Below are 18,468 nucleotides of genomic sequence, written 5' to 3'. Positions count from 1 at the left end.
GGTACAAAGAGACATTAACTGAATCTTTATTTGATACATAATTATCATTTGGCTTTACAGTTTCAAAAAAAAAAAAAATACAAACAGAACTAATTTATGTAAGAACAATGAGCTTCCACTTGACACCATTTCTCATCTTTGGTGGCAACGGGACATCAGCAGCTATGAAGAAAAAATGAAAACAACTGAATGTTACATCATCTGCAGTGACTGAAAATTATTTTACATAGATTCCTACTGTCTTCAAGTGAAGTGAAATGGTGGGAAAAACAAGCTTTGCATATATCTTACAAGGGATAATCTTACAAAGTTACTTATTCTTATTTAGTGATGCACTTCAGCTTCTTGTGGTCCAAATGAGTATGACAAAATGAAAAGACAGTTGAAGCCAGTTTTGGTCGTGGCCAAGTCGTGCAATTACATCGTCACTGGGGATTTTTCCAAAAAGCTAACATTGTGAAAGCCTCACAACCCCAACGAAATGACTTGTTTTACTCTAAGAATTTGGCCAATTGGAGAGTCTAGAAAAGGGACGCCCGATTACATTTTATTCCCATCCAAGTTAGCAAACTGGAAGTTGATTCTGTAGGAAACACTGAATCAGTCTTAGCAAATAAATCACCAGAAAGAAAAATATTCCTGACTTGCTCCTCAGGGCATGGCACTTTACAACCATTTAATTTATTTGCTCTCATATGGCATAGATCCCATATGCCAACCCTAACCCAACAAAATAGAATCAGGTTGTGAGTGACCCGCGTGTCTGTATTTATAAACAGAGGAAGAACACTCATTTAACACTGCTCACCCTGGTGTGAAGCTGCGGGTCTCTGCTGCTGCTGCTGCTGCTGGAAAGAAGCCATGATGCTGTTTGCAGTCGAGTTTGGCCCAGTGAGCTGAAAAGCAAGAAGGAGACCACAATTTAAGCAAAACATTTGAATTAATTTATCTTCCTGGTGTGCAACAGACCTGACATTAGATTGAAACAAGTGTGACAAAAGCATATCACTGAGTATACAAATATGATTGTTTTACATTTACCTGAGCTTGACTGTTCTGCAGTCCTTCAGGCCACACCTCAGGGACTGCTGCCTCCATCATCTGCAGAGCTTCCTCATAGGTCAGTTGTATCTTCTCCGCCTGTTTGTCAAATTGGAACAGCACCAGGGCCTTCAGCAGGCTGTGCACTTCCTCTGCAGGGGAGAAAGAGGGCAGACGAACCACTTGAGTATAGTGTTAGTTTTGTGAACATCTCCCATCATCCCTGGCTGCTTACTACCATTACTATTAGTGTTATTATAATATCACGTAAAGTAAATAAATGATTAAGAGTGTGTGTACCTCTCATCTTGTCCACAGTGGAGATGATCTCACCCAGAGCATACATCAGAGCTCTGTCCTCCATCGGGCTTCCTTCCTTCAAACTCAGCTTCTTCCGCTCTGCTTTGCGACGGTTCTTTGATGATCTCCTGTGAGCAGTAACAAAATTACATCACTCATCCCAGAGACTACAAAATCTGAACAACAAGTTTTAGGTGCGCGTGTGTCTTACGAGGAAATGCGGGAGTTACTCTGGGAGTATTTGGAGCCGGTCATTACACTGCTGGCTTCAGAGTAAAGCTCAGCGTCAGGACAGTCTGGACCATCCTCATCTGATCAAGAAGACAAATTTAGGTTTTACTCATGAGGAGACAGGTCACAAAAAACCCCCCCAAAAATATCAAAACAAATAAGCAAACACGTTGGCCCAGATACTGTATGTCCTGTCAGCTCTGGCCTATACTCACCCAGCATGTCCAATCTGGCCTTCTCTTTCTGCTCTCGGACCACGGCCAGTCGGGTCCGGTGCCGCGTGAATGTTGCTGCTTGAGCCTCCAGGAAAGCAGTCTGTGCACTGACAGCTGACACAAGAAAACATGATACATCATAAAAAGACTGCTCACTAACAGGATCATTTTTTCATGACTTCTGTTCCTTTCTTTTATCTTCGGTCTGTACAGCAGGATAACAACAGTGCCCATCTGATTTCTCCTTACCTTCCAACAGAGCGGGTTTGAGGTTGGTTTCAGTGATGTCCTGTCTGTTGTGCATATAAATCTGAAGCAGACAAAGAAAATAGATTAAAGAAACAGACTGTGCTGTATTTTTAAGCACATTGAGTCAATGCCTGTCGTACAAAATGTGCTGTATAAATAACCTTGACTTGTAAACAAAGTATTTTTTCTTTTTACCTGGATGCTTTTAAGTGTTGTATTAATTGTTGGAACTCTTTACAGAATGGTAATATCAAAAAACAATAAATCAACAAAGAAAAGTTGAAAAAAAGAAAATGGTGGTATTTTTCACACACCAATCGGAGCGCCTCCTCCCAGACGGCACCTGTGATCAGAGCCAAGATGGCCTCCTCACAGTCCTATTGGAAACAGAAAAATGCAGACTTTCAGCCTCAACAAGCAGCGACAAATGAGAAGTTTACATTTACATTTAGGGCAGAAGTGAACTGTTGCTTTGTGATTTTTAAAATATTTTTAACAAAAAAAAAAAAAAACTCTTCACAGGATCATTTAATATTATATGATCTGCTTCATTAAAAGCCATTTTCTTGAGCAGCTTCTTTTTGTGGAGGATCTTACTTTGGCGTACTGGTCTAACAGCAGAGCAGCTTCTGAGTACCGTCGCTGTTCAGTCAGCTTCTCTAGAAGAGAAACAAACAAACTATTTTAGGATTTACGTGCAATGACATCCTGTCTCACCAGCTAACCTGTGTGACTGACTGTCAACCTATATTTTCATCAACTAGTTGTCCGGGTTACCTGCCAAGTCTCTGGCCAGCAGAGCTAACTGGTCTGGTGGTAGAGGCATTTGCTGTGCCACACAGATGGCATTTCTCCAACTAGAGCTGCCAGCGAATGCTTGCAGGGCGCTGGTTAACTCTCCGCATCGCCATAGCAACAGACCGGCCTGCTCCGCCTGTTGCTGCTCCACCAGGTACTGGGCATAAGCGCAGCTCAGGGCCTAGAGTTCACAGGTCAAAGTTTACGGGTCACAGCAGAAGGTCACTTGTTAGTGTTGAGTTTCCTCATCAAATTTCAAGTACTTTAGATCCAACACTGTCTACATCCATATATAGGATAATGAATGAAAGAGTTATCCGAAAACAGGTAAGTGTTTATTGTCAAGAAATTTCCCATTTTAACTTGGTGACACCAAAGGTTATGTCTTTAAATAGAATAAATATTTACACTCAAATAGTGTGACCACGAGCTGGAGTAACTTCTGGATGAAGAATGTGAGCAGTGTGTGTGTTTGTACCTTGTAGTGAGGCCTGTCTGCTGTGTACAGTCGCAGAGCTTCACTGTATAATTTCTGCTCCTTCACGAGCTGCAAAGCTTCAGGGAAATGTTCATCTCCTGAACAGCAAAGATTCAATCACAGTTACATTGTGCTCAGCTCAAAAACACAGCTGGTCTTTGCAAAACACTGGCAGAAGAAGTTTTACAGAAGTTTTTTTTACATAAGAAGTTTTGATGAGGAGGTTTTACTTGACAGATCAAAGTACTTACCACTGAGTGGTCATTGATATTGCACAATTCTGAGTGTAAGTGTTCATTCAGTGTTTGCTTTCTTGTGATGATTGCCATCTCATTTTCTCATGTTAGCCAGGAATCTTTTATTTCAGAAATCATGACAGAATCATTTGGACTGACCACACTTGCTGAGGTGCTGCAGGGCCTTCCTGTAGCGTTTCAGGTGTTTGTCGATGGTGTAGCGCTGGTAGTTTGGTTCCAGATTCTTTAGCATGTTTAGGAAGGGAAGGTACTCTTTAGGGTCCTGCAGGGATAGTGGACACAACTGGCTGACAAATACATCTGCTCATCACAGCTTAGTTATATTACACATGTTCTGCTTTTTAGGCTGTCTGGAACTATGAAAATTCATCAAAAATCCTAGATATGAAAAAGGAAACCATGTACAATTTAGTAGAGTAGAGATGCACTTTGATAATCAGCTGCGACATGAGACAGGTTTTTTCTAATTTGATTTTGGAGCACCTTGCAGTGCATCTCAACCTATTAATGTGTAAATCTGTGTGATATTTGGCAGCTTGACTGCATCTTGTTTTAATTTTGACTCCACATGTGGTGTTTTTGTGCATAAATCTGCATGTCAATGAGGAAAAAAATGTTTCCTTGAAAACTTCTTGAGGCTTTTAGACACAGGGGTCATGAATATCACAGGTGGTAGTGAATGGAAATGAGGGCTTCCTTAATGACTTAATATACATAATTTACTGTATCTGATAAAAAAATGTCAAACGAGATAATGAGGACGTTTGCGGTACCTTCTGGGATTTCTCAGCCACCATGAGCACCAGATCAAAGTCATATGTTCCCAGAGAGTGTTCATATAAGTCATTCACGTTGATGAGGAAGAGGAGGTACTTCAACGCCTCTTCAGCACTCACAGCACCGGGTCCTTCAGGGGGGTTCACTGGACAAACACACAATCAAAAACCAAATGACCAACTGAAAAATCATCCGCTACAGTGTGTTGCGAGAGAGAAGGAAGGCCATCAGTGTGCTCACCTCGAAGCTCGTGGACTTTCTGTAGAGCAATCTCCAACTCTGGAACTGTCTTCCTAACATGAGCCGTCAGGATGGACAGAAAGAACCTGGGCAGTTGACACAATTAAAGTTTTTATAACCAGTTAATGCAACAATGTGGTTCAGTTACACAGAGTTACCAATTTTTCATATGTTCACATGTGTTTACAGGTTGTGGGGAGTACTACTGTGTATGTGAAGAAAGTAGTAGAAAACTTTTTGTGGCTCCGGAAGAAGCTGCTTCAATCTGATAAATTGCATTCAGTGATGTCACTCATTGACTAAATGGCATTGTGGGTAACTTAAAAAACATAAATGAAAGAGAATGTGATCATTTTCAAAACCCTTTTTAACATGGAGTAAACCCAATTTACGCAACATCAAAACTCTTTTGGAATCAGGTTTTTAGATTAATTTTCCAAAAACTATTGGGGGGTTGGATATAATTAGATAGACACCAAACATTTGATATTGACATAATTTGACCCATAACATTAAGCATGCAATGTTTATAAGTTATTCTCAGTATCACTGACTTGTTTGGACCCATCGATTCCATGGTGCTCCGCAAAGCGTCACAGACTACATCCACCTTCTTCTGCCCAGAAACAGGCTGGGTCTGGACCGGGCTGCCGTCAGGACGGGGGTACATGCTGCTGGTCGTATTCTCCTCCCTGGGTACCAAAGACAAAACAACTTACAGAATGTAGAAGTAAAATAAGAAAGCTCAGTTGTCTTTCCATAACTGAAAATGTACTGCAGCAGATCTTAAGAGTCTTACTTGAGCTCAGTGAGGAAGAGGTTAATGTGGTTGATGGAGCTCAGTTGTGTGATGAAGTTCTCTGTGTTTTCCAGAAAAACCTGCAGGAAGAGATGGACATTAAAAACAAGACCAGCCAGAAAGAGACAAATTCAGTGCAACAATAAAGATAACAATAAGAATTGCAAATGTATGAAATCTACAATTATCAATTACACAAAGTTAAAAGATGTGATGTCACATAAGAAACACGTTAAACCCTGTTCGTACCTTTGGGTTGTGGTCGTAAATTAAGTTCATGTTGATCCTCAGCTTCTTCATACATTCAAAGGCATCTCTGAACCTCAACCTGAAGAACCAAACAAAGATATAATGCAATTATAACACTTTTTCTCACTCGCTACTTCTATTCATCTTCAATCCCGACAATAACACAATGTCAGACAGATAACAGATCAGTGTAGTTATATATGACAGGAGAGCATCAAACTCACCTGTCTAACCACTTCCTGAGCTGAGCCAACACCAGTGCTCGATGATGCACAGTCTCCAGGTTCCCACGAGGCATCTGGATGAAAACACAACAAAACATATCAGATATAAACACACACTGTAATTATTTATAAATAATGTTAAGACATTTTTCAATTGCATCTGGAGCTTAGCTTTTACATGGTAATGCACAGATGTTCGCATTTACAGCACTGATGTGGTGTTAACTGTGTGTGTGACACTGACCTGTAGAATCACTCTGGTGTCTTGTGGGACCACAGTGACAATCCTGGATCCTCTCTCCACCCGCCGCAGCGTCTCGTCATTCTGACCTCCATCTGAGGCCAATGCTGCCTGCAGCCCTGTGGGGTCAACGGTTCGTTCGACTCAACCATGAACTATACCGGTGGTAAAACCAACTTCACTACTCATTTCAGAAGTACGCAAAAACATTACCTGAAGGAGCAATCAGCCAGAGGCCAGCTAACAATGCAGCTCATGTTAGCATCTAATGTGCTGCTTCCAAAAATACTGTACTACACTGCACGTAACTGAAGCATAAACACATTTATTAACATGGAAGAGGCTGTGTGTAACTGTTTTTTGACCTAAACAGACCTAAACACAGCAGATTTTTCTGTGAGGGTCTCCAACCTACCTTTGATACTTAGCGTGCTCAGCTGGAGGCAGCGACAGGTGTGGGAGTGTGTGGTGATGAGGAGGAAGTCATTGCAAACCACAAAGGAGGAAATATTGGAAGCCAGCTAATAAAGAAAGAGATTTAAATGAACCCGGTCAGCTTTGTCTCATGATGACCATATTGATAAAGCTGGTAAAATAAAGGAGAGAGCGTACTTCTGTATCTCCGGCATACAGGTGGGATCTGTCTGTGAGGCCCAGTAGACATTCCTGAAGACATGAAGGCAAAGGGAAACATTTAGGCCTGAAGAAACAATCTCGCTTGTAGTGAGTGATGTAATTGCATGAATATGATTGTACTGTTTCTCTACCTCCCCACTGATGCTGCACAGGGCCGTCTGAACGCAGGAGACAGGGAAGTTGATGCTGCATCCGCTGGAGTCACGCCAATCCTCCACTGATGCCTCAGGATGGTCTACACATTATTAAAACAAGCGCTTTATTTTCCAGCAAACAAGCATTTTCTAAACTTTGATGATGAACTCTTCAATATGGAGGCACTAAGGACTGAAAAGAGGAAATTAAAGGTCAAAATAGTTTGCTATCCTGTGTTTATAACTGGTATAACTTATAAACTGGTGTGGGGGGGGAGTTTTTAACCAGGAAAAACTTTTAAATGTGTGTGTGAAGTTTTTTTTTAAGACTTATTTTTTTGTAAGGCTTATTTTTCAAAGTGTTTTTGTAATATTCATCTTGACCACAAGAGGGCGGAATACTCTAAATAGCACTAACATCATTCCAGTTTTCTTCCAGTTATGTAACATTACTGTTATGTCTGTCTTTTGGTGAGAAATGCATTATATTTGGCAGTAATCTGCTGTGTAAGTCAGATCAAGCAGCACAATTTAATGCCCTTACACTGATATATGAGCCTCTTCCTGTTACATCATAGTTTATGGTTATAATGGTACTGTTCATTGCAGCAGTACAGTAATTTGTGTTTTCTATTGTTTTATGTTCAAAGTGCTGTTATGAAATCAGTAGCAGTTACTAGGACTCTGGCAGGGGGCGTATACAACTGTTGCCTGACAGCTGCATTGCAGGAAACTCGGCTTCAACCTTTCAGTCATTATACACTTGATCTGAGAAAATGGTGTGTCCCTGCATCTTTCATTCAAACTTTCCTCTTTTTTTTCTAGGTTTCACACATGAAAAAGAAATTCAATGAAAATAAAAAAGCTGCTCAAAATGTTTTTTCCTCATGAACTTTTTTTTTTTTTATTTGGTTTCACCCATGAAAAAAGATTTCCCTGGGAAAATATCTGTTGTATCACAGTAGATAACACATTTTGTTTCGTTCAATTGAAATTTTTTTCCCACTCCGTTTCACACAAATAATTAAAGAAATTAGAAAGACTGGATAGCATAACTTTTTTTCCCACCAGTTCTCAAGTCCTAAACACATGAGAGAAAATAATTTAGATCAGACTTGGAAAACGGTTCACAAGAAAAAAAAATCTTCACTTGCCCCTTGTGCCTCAGTTATGAAAGTAAGCATCAAAATTTGTCAGAAAAATTGAACCAAAATAACTGAAGACATACCCCTCACATAACAAGAAAGCACAAGGAGGGCTTTTTTCCTATGCTGCTAAAATGACTTGAGGCTTTTTTTTAAGACCATTTGAGAGTTCAGTTTATTCAAGAACTCTGAATACCCTGTGAAGGAGAATGACTCTACCAGGCAAAACATTATCATGCTGTTAATGGTAATCAGCTGGAAAATTACCTCCTACTTGGGAGGCTGTAAGTTAACAGCCTCTGGACAATCTCAGTGTTGTGCTGTGTACTTTTGAAATCAAATAATGCAACTACAATTAGCAAAATTCAAACAAAACATCACTTAGCAAAAGATACAATTCAGTAGCAGAAAAAGAGTGTTTGTAACTGACCCCAGAGCAGCTTCCTGATCTGTCCATCCTCCAGCTGTAGAGCCACAGTGCCAGACTGGAAGCAGTGAACCATACTGACCACAACACCGTCCACTTCAATCTCAGACCTGAAACATGGAAACACTGGACTGAGTTCTGACTTAAAACATTGCAATCAAATAATTCAACTGAATGGGATTCAAAACCGCAACTGCTGCTTTGCTGACCTGACGACGAGTGTGTCATCAGTGTCTTGGGCAGAGTGGAGCATCAGCAGGGTGGAGGAGGTTGGCAGCAGACCAGAGCACACACCTACAAACAGCTTATCCTCTAACCACAGCAGCTGCCGCAGGGCCAGAGGCTGTTCCTGGTCAACCTTCACTCTGCGGGGAGATGGCAGGAAAATCAGAGGAAGTTGAGTAACAGATAACTGAGAGAACACACTGAGCATTTATCAGACTACTAGCATCTTAACCTTCAAGCTGGATACCAACAGCCCTGCAGATTGCTATGTTACCTAAAAGTTTTCTGGAGGACCAGGGGACGAGACACCATCCGGAATCCATTTTCTGTTTTGTCAGCCTTTTCTCCTGTATCTGGACAGAGCGGTTGTTGAAGTAAACAGAGCAGATTGATCAGAATATGTATCAGTGTTGACATAATTTAAAATATGAAGTTAATATGCTAAATGCGAAAATCAGCCCAGACGTTCATGTTCATTGAATCCTCGTGTATTTAGCTTGTTTCCTTTAGTTAGGTCTGGATTTTGCACTAATATTCTTAATTCTTTAGGGCTGTAACTAACGATTATTTTCATTGTCTACTAATGTGTTGATTATTTTCTTGATCATTAGTTTGTTCTTTGATTAATAAAAATGCCAGAAAATCCCCTAGATACTTGGCTCAAATGTCTTGTTTTAATCCACAACCCAGATATATTCAGTTTACTGCCATGAAGGAGGAAAGAAATGAGAAAATGTTCACATCAATTAAGCTGAAATCAGATAATTTTTATCTTTTTCTTCTTCAAAAATGCACACAAACTGATCGACTATAAAAACACTTCTACTCAACTTGTGACATCAGATGGAGGATTCAACAGAATCATTTTGTTCCCATTAATTCTGAGGATTGCTATCTTTATGGAAACATTGTATAACCCACCTTGGCTGTAGACTGAGATCTGTCCATCAGAAGTCAATGCTGCCAGCTGATTGGTCCTCTGAGGTTGGCAGAGGAAGGTTACCTGGTTGACTGGCGATGGCAGCTGCAGCTCAAATGCACACATGGGCGGAGGAACCACACACTGCCTGAAGGTTGTCACCAGGATTTTATCTGAGGTGGTTAAATTTATTATTAACACCCCGTTGGAATCAGCATATAGTTCCATGTCCTCTCATCCCATTGGCTCTCACCTCCATCAATCACAGCCACGTTGGCGTTGTCAGTGGCGTCCAGGCCGGGGCTCCTCTCAGTCGTCCAGCCCCAGTCATAGGTGATGCTGGTCCAGTTGCGGGTTATCACGTGGATGGTTAAGGAGTGCTGAGGGTCCCAGTATACACAGACCGGAGCCTTCTGAGAATCTCTGCCAAAGTCCAGACTCTGCTTCAGATACCAGTGATAGTTCCCCATCGTCCACAGCTGGACTAGTAGGAACATGGACAAATATCAGGCAGATTCATATACTTGTTCATTTATATTTAAAAAACGCACTTCACTTCACTTCCTTCACTCACTGTGTTGGAATATGATTTTAGGGCTGTAACATTCTGGGTCCTCTTTAACTATTAATAAGACTTTGCTTTTTAACAGTAAAATTACCTGGAAACTTAAGAATAAACTCCAAAAACAAATTACTGCACTTCATGTAAACAACAGAATTGGCACAGATTTATCAAATTCTGTTTGACTTGAAAATTGTTGTGTGTGACCAGATTAACATCCTGTTAATATGCCTGAGGGACGGGCGACAACTTACTGTAGGTGCTGACTTTTTCATCTTCTCCAGCGGTCATGTCCTCCAACCAAACAGCTAAAACAGTAGAGTCATTGTTCCACAGCAGATCCTTCACCTGAAAAACAAACATATCAATCAAAGTTTTTTTTTTTTTTAAATAAAAAGCACTAAATGAATTTATAAATGAATGTATTATTCCATATTTATAAAATGGTACGAGAGTCAGGGTTAGCTGAACATGCAGTACCTTAGCCTGATCTTTGCTGAATGGGAGAGTGAAGTCACCGTGCAGTAGTCCGTTCTTCTCCATGAAAACCACACTGTGTTTGTTGGGATGACGCTGAGTGCTTGCTATCAGGCTGCCTGAGGGTCTGAAACACCAGGAGAACATTTAGCAGAGGCTCACACGTCCAGTAGACTTTGTATTAATTTGTAAGAAAATCCCCCTGGAAGCACTCTTACTTCCAGCAGAGCGCCTGCTCCAGGCCATTGATGGTCTCACTGGTGGACTGCAGGACACCCTCTCTGTTCCAGACTCGGACCTTCCTAGCGCCGGTTTGAGGACAGACGGCACTGACAGCAAACAGCTGACCATCACCTCGCCAAGTCACCCGAGGCCTTCGGTCGTCCCAGGCTGCAGCTGACTGCACCTCCTGAGGATGCATATTTTTCATTAATTTTGAACCATTTCTGTTACATTTTTGTTTATTTCCAAGCTATGATGTTTTTGTAGTTGGAACACTGACCTGGATCCTCCTCTGTGCTGCCTGTTTACCCTCTGAGCCGTGGAACTGAGTCTCCTTCTTTCCCCAGCCAACCGTGATGAACTTCCCTGCAAAAAACCCACAAAAACATAATTGATGAAAATGCTTAAGTAAACATTATCATCATTCAGACATAACTCATATATTTCTACATTTTATGAATCATCTCATGCCCCTCTGTGAGTTCTACGGAAGCCATTTGGAGCCATTGTACCTTCACCAAAGTCATCCTGGTGGATCCCAACCTCAGTGATCGGCTCAAAGTCTTTGGTCATCATGATGATTGTTTCCTGACCTGTGAGCACAAATTATTAGTGATTTATTCCTTTGTAACACTGCTTACTGTTTCACTAAGAATAAGCTAATGAAGCAATAATCTCTTATTAAGGTTACATGTGTATATCTAGAACAACAGTGTGTCTTGAACATACTCATCTTATAAGTAAACAGAAAATCTTTAACAATTTCCACACAAAGAAATGGTGCTCCCTTCACATTTCTAGAACTACCAATAACTACCTCTACTTAATAACTCAGCTCGTAAGAGGACAACTAACGGTTCATATTTTTCGTGCTTTATTTTGTGTGCAGGTATGCAGACATAATCCGACAATTATTAGAGCTCAGACACTGAGCTGGGGGCTGTCTTTTTGTCTGACAAATCAAAGCATTAAACTTGAGATGGAACAGCGAGGTTACTTTTTTGACATTGGAATAAAATACTGACCAGTAGTGAGAACGACAAGCTCTTCATCAGGACTCCAACTCATCGACGTCAGCCCACTGTCCACACTGCCAACACACTCCAACTGTGGAACATATATTTTGTGAGGACCCTCGTTAGCATTGGCCTTAACTTAATACTAACTCTAACTTTTAATGTTTCTGTATTACGAACCTGGCAAGTGTTGAGGTTGAAGAGGACGACGTCACCACCAACTGTGGCCAAACACGCTGACTCGAGTTCAGCCAGGTCCTGCAGTCCAACCACTGTACCGCTGCCATCCTCTGGGAGGAAACCCTCAGCTGTCAACGAGGCCTCACTCACTACCTGCAGAAGAGAACGGACGAAAGTCGATGATGAGTGAAACAACTGTCACTTCCACATGTAGTTTATAATCAAGATGCATTTAATAGGAAGCATAGCCCTTCGCTTTATTACATGTTTGAAATTCCAATTTCGACTTGCAAAGGGAGGAGACAAGTACAGCACGTCATCAGCATCGTACCTGTCCAGTTCGTGGGTCATACTCTGTGATGGAGTATTGAGAAGCGATCAGCAGCGAGCCGGTGTCAGCTCGCACAGCCAGACACTGTGGTGAGCCCGGACCCTGCAGCTCCGAACTCTGCAGACTCTTCAGCAGCTTCAGGTTCCGCATTTTACCTCAAGACCGTCTGAAAACAGACTGAGCCGAGTTCTGGATGCAAAGGCTAGAAAACACCTGAAACAGCAGAATTCAAAAATGCTCAGTACTGAAATTACGAGGGTGATATATCAGTCCAATTTCAATACTGGGTTAGAAACACCATGCACCTTGTTGGGAATTTAGCTTTCGTATTCTATTAAAATCTGTTTAATATGGCCTTTAATGGGATTACTCTATTGCAATTGGTTTAAATGACAATCTGTCTTCATCGATTAAGGGTTGCTTTTAACGTTTTACTGTGCACAAGGTTTGGAGGATTTGTGTCTGGAAGTTTTGCCTGCATTTGGCTGCAACTGTCTTAAGAACTCAGTTTAAAGTAAACAAACATTTGTTGACTTCTCCTCTTCACACAAAACACCACATGTTGTCTGTCTTGTCCCACTATCCGACGAAGCCCTGTGGGAATCTTATATATTTTAAACCGCAATTTGGATGGCAGCACTCTACACGGTCTTAAAACTGGACCTCTATCATATTTCCAGTCAACGCAGTATTGTCAATTCAGTATGTTCTTTAAATCTAAATCGCTAGTCTCAACAGCCATTTCTTTTTTTAACAAGGCATTAGCACATCAGTCTGGTGAACGTGAGATAGATTGTATGAACCAACAATAGTGGTGTAGCTTTATAAGTATTTCTATAGTTTAAATAACTTGCTTATTGGCTGTTTAAAAGACCAAACTGGCAGCTGTAGAAGGAAGAACTAAGTTAGCTTCAGCGTGTCCGAAAATGGAACCGGCTAGCTTACTTTCATACAAGAACGAGCGACATTCTATTCAGCTGCGGTAATTATATTTACCAAACGGAAAATGTCGGCTTTAAACACGAATTAATGACTCAAGGGAAGGGTAAAGCCTACCGAGAAGAAACAGCTCGTCCCACATCAACAAGACAACATGATGCATGTGGCGCTGTCACACGAGTCAACTTTCACCCCTCACACAGATACGTGAGGTGACAGCGGTGTCGCCCTCTGGCGTCCTGGAGTAAACTTACATCTATGGAGGAAAATGGACTTAAAAAATGTTCTCTTTTATAAGTCTGTATCACAAATCAGTAAATGTTTACACAAGTAAATGTAAGCTGAGTGTGACTAAAGCACTTTTTCTTCAATATCACTTTAAAACCAATCAAGTGGCTGCCATATAAACATTTGTATCAAACACTAATTGACTATTATTTCATATTATTATTCGAATTTTTTAAGATTATACTTGATCAAATGATGTACATATGAACTGTGTACATTTTCATTTTATAAATACTTGATCCAGAATAACATAAAACTGTACCATTGGTTTTGCACATACATTATCTGCTTGCTCCCTGACACTGATGTAATAATTGTCAGGGAACAAGCATAATATCAATAAATATCATACCACTCATCTGCTGGCGGTTATTATATTTCTGTTCTATTAACTACTACTTAAAGCTCTCCTTCACGTTTACTCATATTCCATAAAATTACCACCTCCTTATTTCTGTATTTCCATCAAGTGTTATAGTTAAATTGATCGGAAACATACTGGTTGCTCGTCTTTTATTCTGGAGACAGCACGGATGCCGCTGCCATTATAAGACTTTTATTTTGTAGAAGGCTCGCCGGACGTCGCGTTTGTTGCTTGTAGTTGTCGCGAGTTGACTGGCTGCTGACTTGACAACAGGTGAACGTGAGTTCAACGTCAGAACCACGGCGGACAGGACATGACACTCAGGGGCGAGCATGCGAGGAGAGGACGGTCACTGAAAGGTAAACGTTTCGTCATATTTCTTTCTCATTCTCTGCTGTTTTAACCACACACGTGGCAGCAGAAAGACCGCATTATTCCTCAACATTAAACCAAACAATTTTTTTTTTTTTTTTATCTCGGCCCGCGGCTGTTTGCGAACGAGCTTCTATTCGGTTGGTTTAAAATCCTTCGACATGTCTTCTAAAGTGATAACGTCACACGTGAAAACTGGAGTGAGGAAAATGCTTGAGAGAACATTAAAATCAATGTATCGTGTTTTGAGTGGCCGCCGCCCCCCTCTCCTCTCACTCATATCATCATAACAGCGGGCTGGATGTTGTTTTAGTGTCACTTATTAACCCACAATATGATCGTTTGCCATCATCTTATCTCCAAATCCAAGCGGCCACTGTCATGTCAGACTTAGGTAGTCTCTGGTGGACATGTTGAAGACATTAGGGAAGGACAGTTCATTTACAGTAAGGGTGCTTGAGGTTAAAAATGATATTCCTGTGTTTTCACCACCTGTACATGGAGCTAAGACTCTTATGGAGAACGTATCTGCTAATACTGTATTTAACATAGACTTCTTCCATATGTATGTGTTGTCCCTGATTTTGCACTTATCTGTTATACAAGAGATAGACTTGGAATCATGTGCGTGAAGGTAACCATAAAGATGTATTTACAGTCTCTAAAACCAGTCCATATCACGGTATATCATCTTCAGTTATCTGTGAAATATGTATGTATTGTATTTGTCATGTGAAGCTACTAAATCAGTCTATGTCCTTCCTTTCTTGTTGGATATAAACCATGTGGGGCAGACATGGAGATCAGCGTAGACCCTCATCAGAGATAGCTGGTGGATACTTCTTTGAAATCAGGGTATCGGATGTTATTTATCCTCCCACATTTTCATTCACTGAAATTTCTTCACTCTTCACTGCCAGTATTCCTCCCCTGCATGATGTCAAAATATCAAAACGCCAGTTGATCAAGCAGCTTGTGAGTCCATGACGTTCCGTACAGCATGACAACTAAATTAGCTAAATGGCAACAGAAACTGACCCACTGTAGTTCAGAGCTACGAAAACAAAGTGCAGGTGTGCTGACACCTTTAATCTCACTGTCATCCTGCACTTATACTTCACTTATTGTGGTTAATGCAGCAGCAGCTTGAGGATTTGTCAGGAAGGGTGTTTAATGCTGACCAAACAGACAGGATGCAGTCATCACGGCTTTTGTTTTCAGCTGTGTCATCTTTCCTCAGCTGGGTGTCACTCAGTCAGCAACAGGAAGACCTTCACCATTTGCTGTTAGCAGTCTTGGTGACTTCCAGCTCAGGAAATGACAGTATTGCATTGATGCAGAATCAAAGTGCTCTGGTATAACATGTCTGACTGATATCGAAGGCTGCCAAATAGTTTCCTTTTTTAGCACACAACCAAAGTCAAGTCCTGTGTTTACATGAGTGCACACATGTACAGAAGCCATAAACTAGACCAACCCCTCATTTGCCGTAAACATGTTTCTATATTTAGACATTTTCCTCACTCCTCACTCCACCCAGCTCTGCAAGTTCTTTCACTTGGCTCTTTATTACTGTCATGACCTCTCCACTCCTATCATGACATCATGCTAACTCATACACTCTCCTGAACAGGAAGAGCTTGACACCTCATGTGTTAAGGAAGATTGGCATTAGTGCACTGATTTCTAGAAAATATCTTTTTAAGTCTAAGTCAGTAATGTGTTCCACCCACAGAAAGTCCTAAATCAAATCTATCAGAAAAATCTAAAGATGTTAATGCAGGTCAGAATATAAAACAATAACAACAAACTGTGATACAGATAATACCATAATACTACAACATAATATGATATTGTTCATTTAGAGAACTGTGACCAAATACATACTGAGTGGAACTGTTTACTAAGCTCAACTTGTCAGTTCTCTTAGTGCTGTCGTTATGGTGGTGTCAGAGAGAAAAAAACGTTTACGATTCAGAAACATGCAGCCTTGGCAGAAATATATGGAAAGCTTTTTAAGAATCAAGCTTTTTTGCCACAAAGGCAGATGCTGGCTCTGAGAGAGACATTTCAGCCATGTGATTGAGTGATTTGGAGAAATGCCTGAAGTCTGTTGTCACCTTGCAGAAATGTTATTCTCCTGCAACACACCTTTTAGTTTCAGATCATCATAAGTCAGCTGATAAAAGAATGCAATCCTGCAGCATTCCTTCCTAACATGCCGATCTGATGAACCAGATTAGCCAGTCACTGCGTTCCTGCCTCCTTCATTCCAGACTCATAGAGTCCGACAGCAATGAATTCCTTCATTGTCTTCCGGCTCATGTTATTCTCATTCTCATGGCTCATCAGCGCACACTAAGATGGCTCTTTCAGTCTGTGTGTTTGCTTCACTGTTTAAAAAAAAAAAACAGTCAACGATTGAATGAATCATCTGGAAGTAAGGACACCTTTGCATAGGAAAATACAGTAATACTTGTGGTTTTAGTCAGCAGAGTATTATAAATGCTATGCCTATGAAACCTTCATTTATTATCACTGAAAGGCTGACAAGTCCAGTGTTGTCATCTTCTTCAAAACATCTAATCATCAACAGAGGACAGGACTGTTTGTAATGAGTAATGATAGATTTGATCTTGTAGTGTTGATCCTTATCATATAAAACCACTGAAGCTTAATGAAGGATTTTCTGAGAACCTTATTCATTTAAAATTCAAACTGTTTTTTGAATGTGTAGCACAAGGACTTATTTCAAGTGACAGAGTGACATGTCATGTAAGCAGAATTTTACCAGGCTGAAAGCCACATTTTCACGTTTCTTTAATTTTCAGTCTAGCACCAGCATTAGGTTGGAATTTGAATATGTCCAAAACTTTGGTTTATGACCAAATACCTACAAAACAAATGACATTCCCATCAGTCTCAGTCCTGCTCTGTATTTAATTCTAGTTAACACATTTCAGCACTGTCATGTTGAGCGTATTAGAAAGCTGATGTTATCGTTTAGCACAAATGGCTCATGGTGGAGCAAATGGTGGTGACAGCCCTGTGTGTTTTGGTTGTAGAAATTATGGATACTACCGCAACAGGCTTAAAGGGATTTCACTTTCTTTGTCTGTTTCTCTTTTCGGGCATGGAATTTGTTGTCCAAAAAGCTAACCAGGGTTTTATCTAGCCAACATTCAACATGCTGAGTTGGCCAAAAAGCTGCCCTGGCTGGAGATATACTTGCTGTTGAGCAACACGTTTGCACAATTGATCACATACTTGCCTGTATACTACGCATGTTCCTGGATACCACTAGATTGCATGCTTAAACTTGTTGTCCTGTTCATTTAACTTTTGCCGCAGACTTGGTAACTGACTCCTGACCCTGTCATATCCCCGTACTGGTGCTACACTACTCCTACCATCCATGTACATATTGTATCTTGCATACGTGTTGCCTTAATTTTTTAGGACATGCACAACCGATGCTCTAAACAGAAGCAAGATATGCGAGCCAGCCCTCATGCATACTTCAACGTGTTAGAGCTTCTTTAACTGTGTTTTGAAAGCCATCTCCATTAAAAACCAGATAAAACTAATTCTGTGTGCACAGCTGGACACTTAAAGGTGAAATGTTAGGTAAACTCATCCTTTAATGTTCAATGAAAGGGGATGGTTGTGCTGTGAACTCTCAAAATACACAGTACTCTCAGTACTACTTTTTTTTCTCAATACCATTTTTAGCTAACTAGGTAGTTGCCCTACACTTACCTTGTTTGTGTGATTGTTTGAAATAAAGGACAAACACACATAAATCTATTATTTCCGACTGAACACACCTGAAGGAGGGAGCTGTAAGCCTCTTTTTGTCTGCTTCCACCAGAGAATCAACACAATCACTCTGCAATTGGAAGAGGATGGGCTGTCCCGCAGTGCTTTTGTTTCCTGTGAGAAGAAAACTTCAATCACTTCAAACGTCAGTCCTCATTGGTCCATATAGTGTTTCATGAGAACCCTCTAGGTGTCGTCTGATTGGTCTTTCATTCCACTGCAAAGACTTTGCAGCCAATTGGTGTCTGCCTGGGTGAGTGCCACTTCCTCGTCCCACCAGCTGCTGCAGTCAATCAGCTTATTCAGCAGCATG

At 40.8% G+C, this 18,468-nt stretch overlaps 2 protein-coding genes across 5 annotated transcripts in view; one reads left to right on the top strand and one right to left on the bottom strand.

Moving 5' to 3' along the window:
* Window positions 1-2: 2 nt before the first annotated feature.
* On the bottom strand, window positions 3-13,564 carry elp1 (elongator acetyltransferase complex subunit 1). Its single transcript, XM_037077676.1, has 36 exons — window positions 13,430-13,564; window positions 12,374-12,586; window positions 12,043-12,195; window positions 11,872-11,953; window positions 11,359-11,439; window positions 11,127-11,212; window positions 10,843-11,033; window positions 10,628-10,751; window positions 10,402-10,495; window positions 9,839-10,069; window positions 9,588-9,758; window positions 8,941-9,019; window positions 8,651-8,806; window positions 8,445-8,551; window positions 6,867-6,970; window positions 6,712-6,765; window positions 6,515-6,620; window positions 6,103-6,218; window positions 5,859-5,932; window positions 5,635-5,713; window positions 5,386-5,465; window positions 5,141-5,278; window positions 4,587-4,672; window positions 4,343-4,491; window positions 3,708-3,831; window positions 3,313-3,410; window positions 2,814-3,015; window positions 2,634-2,695; window positions 2,351-2,413; window positions 2,037-2,097; window positions 1,788-1,901; window positions 1,553-1,652; window positions 1,342-1,469; window positions 1,042-1,193; window positions 809-896; window positions 3-162 (listed from the first exon to the last, which is right to left on the bottom strand). The coding sequence occupies exons 2-36, from the start codon at window positions 12,521-12,523 to the stop codon at window positions 95-97; spliced, it is 3,951 nt and encodes a 1,316-aa protein (XP_036933571.1). The 5' UTR covers window positions 12,524-12,586; window positions 13,430-13,564; the 3' UTR covers window positions 3-94.
* Window positions 13,565-14,183: 619 nt separating this feature from the next.
* arhgef37 (Rho guanine nucleotide exchange factor (GEF) 37) overlaps window positions 14,184-18,468 on the top strand; it is a 60,158-nt gene continuing 55,873 nt past the window's right edge. For all 4 annotated transcript variants that reach the window (XR_005071140.1, XM_037077226.1, XM_037077228.1 and 1 more), the window contains exons 1-2: window positions 14,184-14,323; window positions 18,208-18,408. The gene's annotated coding sequence lies outside the window, so the exon portion shown is untranslated. The remainder of the gene's footprint in view (window positions 14,324-18,207; window positions 18,409-18,468) is intronic.

The sequence above is a fragment of the Acanthopagrus latus genome, chromosome 18 (assembly GCF_904848185.1).
Source record: "Acanthopagrus latus isolate v.2019 chromosome 18, fAcaLat1.1, whole genome shotgun sequence".
Taxonomy (NCBI): domain Eukaryota; kingdom Metazoa; phylum Chordata; class Actinopteri; order Spariformes; family Sparidae; genus Acanthopagrus; species Acanthopagrus latus.
This window is presented reverse-complemented; position numbering and strand designations above follow the sequence as displayed.